Source organism: Argentina anserina, chromosome 4, assembly GCF_933775445.1.
Source record: "Argentina anserina chromosome 4, drPotAnse1.1, whole genome shotgun sequence".
NCBI classification, from domain to species: Eukaryota; Viridiplantae; Streptophyta; class Magnoliopsida; order Rosales; family Rosaceae; genus Argentina; species Argentina anserina.
In genome coordinates, this window is record NC_065875.1 from 22,677,177 (window position 1) to 22,680,726 (window position 3,550).

The 3,550-nt window shown below is 43.7% G+C and overlaps 1 protein-coding gene across 1 annotated transcript; it reads right to left on the bottom strand.

Moving 5' to 3' along the window:
- Window positions 1-1,543: 1,543 nt before the first annotated feature.
- LOC126791968 (adenylate isopentenyltransferase-like) lies at window positions 1,544-2,636 on the bottom strand. The gene has a single exon (XM_050518475.1). It carries the CDS (start codon window positions 2,634-2,636, stop codon window positions 1,554-1,556), a length of 1,083 nt encoding a protein of 360 aa, XP_050374432.1. The 3' UTR covers window positions 1,544-1,553.
- Between the last annotated feature and the right edge of the window lie 914 nt (window positions 2,637-3,550).

Sequence of the window (3,550 nt, forward strand, 5' to 3'; positions counted from 1 at the left end):
TTAGTTATTACATTAGCGCATAATTGTTCCTTAAAATCGTGTAGGGTTTTATTATCGTCGTAGTATACAACTATACATTTCGTGATCTACCTTAAACAAGCATGATTTGGACACAACTCGCCCAATTGATCATAAACAAAACCGGTGATCTATTTCGTTTGGAATTTATGTTCGATCTCATCGTTAGTCTGGTAGATAGCTTCTGGCACCAAATTGACCATCGGCATTTAAATCATACAACTGCAATTGACCAGAGAGGTCCTTCTCCAAACTAATGACGGACTGCAGGCTGCAGCTAGTAAGGTATGTTGATGCAGATCAAGCAGAGCAAAAGATAGAGCAGCTAGCTAGCTAGCTAGGTTCTTGATTGATGTTGAAAATGGAAACAAAGTTACATTCTAAATTTCAAACATCACCAATTAAGAACTTTGGGACTTGGATATATATTGCACCATTTCCAAAATTCTCTCATCAATTTACAATGCAAAACCAAGTGTCTCTCTCTCTCTCCCCGATCTATTAATTATAAGGATAAGGAAAATAAAAGCGGTGATGCTGTATACATGATCCTTAAGAATCTCAAATTTCCTATTAATCTGGGATTATAAAAAACAAGAGTACTTATCAAGTGCAGTCTATTTGAGCCCTAAATTAAAGAGAGATATCGATACACGTTGGGGACTAAGAACGTGTGTTGAATACCAGTATATTCAAGAAGATCTTTCCTCTGTATTTTTTATCGGATCTCATCGATCATTTTGAGATAGACACGATCTAGAACAGAATCTAGTAACTTAACCCTGTGGTCATCATCCTACTCTGGCAATAAAAGTCGGTCTAATTGGATTTTCCCTCAATTTTTCTGATATGAAATTAATCCAGATGCAAAAGCTTCAGCCTTTCTTCAGCTCACAGCTAGCTTCTACAATAAAGTCAAATTACATGACATATCTATTTATTCCCTCAATTTGTAATATTTTAGTGATGTGTGTTTGGCACTTTTAAGCTACAAGGCAAAAAGGCCAATCTTGTATAAGGACCAAAAATCAAAATAAATATTTAACAATAACAAGTATATGAGGGTCGCCTTGTTGGAACAGTATGCTAGCTGTGCAATTTGCTTCTTTCTACCTCTAGAAAACAAATAATAAGCAAAATATGTGATCAAGTAGTGAAAACCTAGAACAAATTCACAGAATATCTAATCAATATCACGAAAATTCACAAAACTCTCATCTTGGTAATCAAAAATTTTGCTTCTCTCTTCTTCTTTTTTACTTGGTATTTTCCTGTATCTTTGAAGTTAGAACATTGGGGAGTTCCCTCCAAACCCAAAACTTGTAAACACCACAATGGCACAATCCCACATTTGTTTTTCAAGGCTTGACCGGTCCGGTCCGGTCCAGCTCGATCAGTCCCAGTTCCACGAGGAACAAAACTAAAGGATATGAATATTCCATCCCTCCAAACAATTAGTTAAACAAAAACAAAAAATTTGAAAGAGAAAAATAGATGATTTTCTAATCGAATATAGCTGGAAAAAGCTGGACGACCTACTCCTCCAAGAATTGCTTCACAATTTTCACGCTTGGTTCCACCACCTGTTCCTCCCATATCTCCGACCACTTCCTCCCGACGACGTCGCTGTCTGATGTCATCACCGCCCTGAACGCCTCCGTCGCGTCTAGCCTCCGTAGGTCCCACCCTTCAGCCCCCTTGAGCCGTCGAATCTTTCCAATCTGCTTCTTGGCCAACTGACACGTGTTGTCCTTAATGGCCCTCACCGCATCGTTGTACGCTGCTCCTTCCCGCAGTGGATCACGGGGCCCCGCACCCTGACAACACTGGCTTCTTCCCGCCGGTGGGTACTTTTTAAAAAACCGGCCGAACTCCGGCACTCCTATAGCCTTTCTCAACCCGGTTCGAACCTCCGAGTCGCCGTCGTCGTCGTCGCAAAACTCGGCCAGCTCCTTAAACATTCCCGACTCAAGCATTTCGTCAACTCGCTTCGATAAGTACTCGGCCAGAACCACCAACGACACGTCAACCCATAGAAAGCAGCAGTCATACCTGAGCTCCGACGACACTAACTCGGCGCCGTTCTCGAACACATTAACGCCCGGTTCGAACCGCTCTACTAGCAACGCGTGAATGAGAGAGTTTGAGCCGCCGACCAGCATGGGGACTCTCCTTCTGGATCTAATGTCGGACACGACACGACCTGCGAGGTGTCGAAACTCGGTGGGGGAGAGTTCGCCGTCGAGAGGGTCGAGCTCGCCGAGGAGATGGTGTGGGACCCCTTGGCGGTCTGGGAGAGGAATCTTGTTGGTGGTGATGTCGAGGCCTTTGTAGACTTGTATCTTGTCGGAGTTGATGACTTCGAAGCAGAAAGGGAAGCGAGTGGCGAGGTCGATTGAGAGGCTGGACTTGCCGGCGCCGGTGGCGCCCATAATGACGACGACCTTGTCTTTGCGGTGGTGTGGGGTGGATGCTGGGCCGGCATCCATTCGGGCCCAGCGCGGCTTGTGATGGAGAGATGGTGGGGGAGTGAAGTTGACCGGCGGCGAAGTGGAGAGGTAATGTGGGAATGTGGTAATATTATAATATTGGTGAGTTGGGAAGGGATTAAGTGTCATAGAAAGAAAGGAAGGAGAGGAGAAGAGAGACAGGCTGGGTTGGTTTTCTTTGGACGGTGAAGCTAGGATGAGCTGGGAAAATGAGCTAACTAGCTAGCTAGATAGCTTACACACACTGCACACAGCCACACACCATACCAAGCGAATACGGAATATCAAAACAGAGAGAGAGAAAGCAAGTGGTGAGTGCGTATGATTAATCTCAGCTGTGTTTGTTGTGTGAGTGCTCTTTCTTTCTATCTGATCGAGCTTGATCGACGTCTGTAGAGTACGTAGTGATGATCAGTAGTACGAACAAAACAGGGTGGCGATGATGAGGAGGAGGAGGAGGATGATGGAATGAGATAATTGCGGCATTGGGATGGTGATGACGACGAATAAACAGTATTGTTTTGTCCTGGAGCTGTTCGATCAGGGCTGTATATAAGGTTTATACTCCTCTGCCTTAGCTTCCTTGTTGCTTGCCTCTCTCTCTCTCTCTCTCTCTCTCTCTCTCACACAGAGTTTTGTGCGTCCTGCGTTGTTTGATGGTTTGTTTGTTTGTTTCTGGCCTGGCTTATAACCTCTGAGGTTTTTTTTGGGTTCTTCTTCCATCTACTCATGCCGCAATTTGTTCATTTATATATATCTCCTGCCTGCCTACTAAATAGCATGCGTTTGGTTATTTAAGACTATTTATAATTGATTGCCCTTCTCCTCAATAGAATTGGTCGGTAGAAGCATACTAGGCTACAAGTGAACCGTCTATGGTTCGAACCCCATTTTATGAAAAACTCTTTGAAGGGAGGGATCATACGTATATTACTCAATAGTCCTGAAGAGTTAGCTCACTCCGCCACCATTTAATTGATTGTCATTCTTTCCATTTGGTAAATAAATTATTTTACAAAGCAGTTATTCATGTTTTAGTCAGC

What these genes read in the sequence shown, in the direction of transcription:
- LOC126791968 (XM_050518475.1), bottom strand. Translation starts at nt 2,636, where the DNA reads ATGACACTTAATCCCTTCCCAACTCACCAATATTATAATATTACCACA.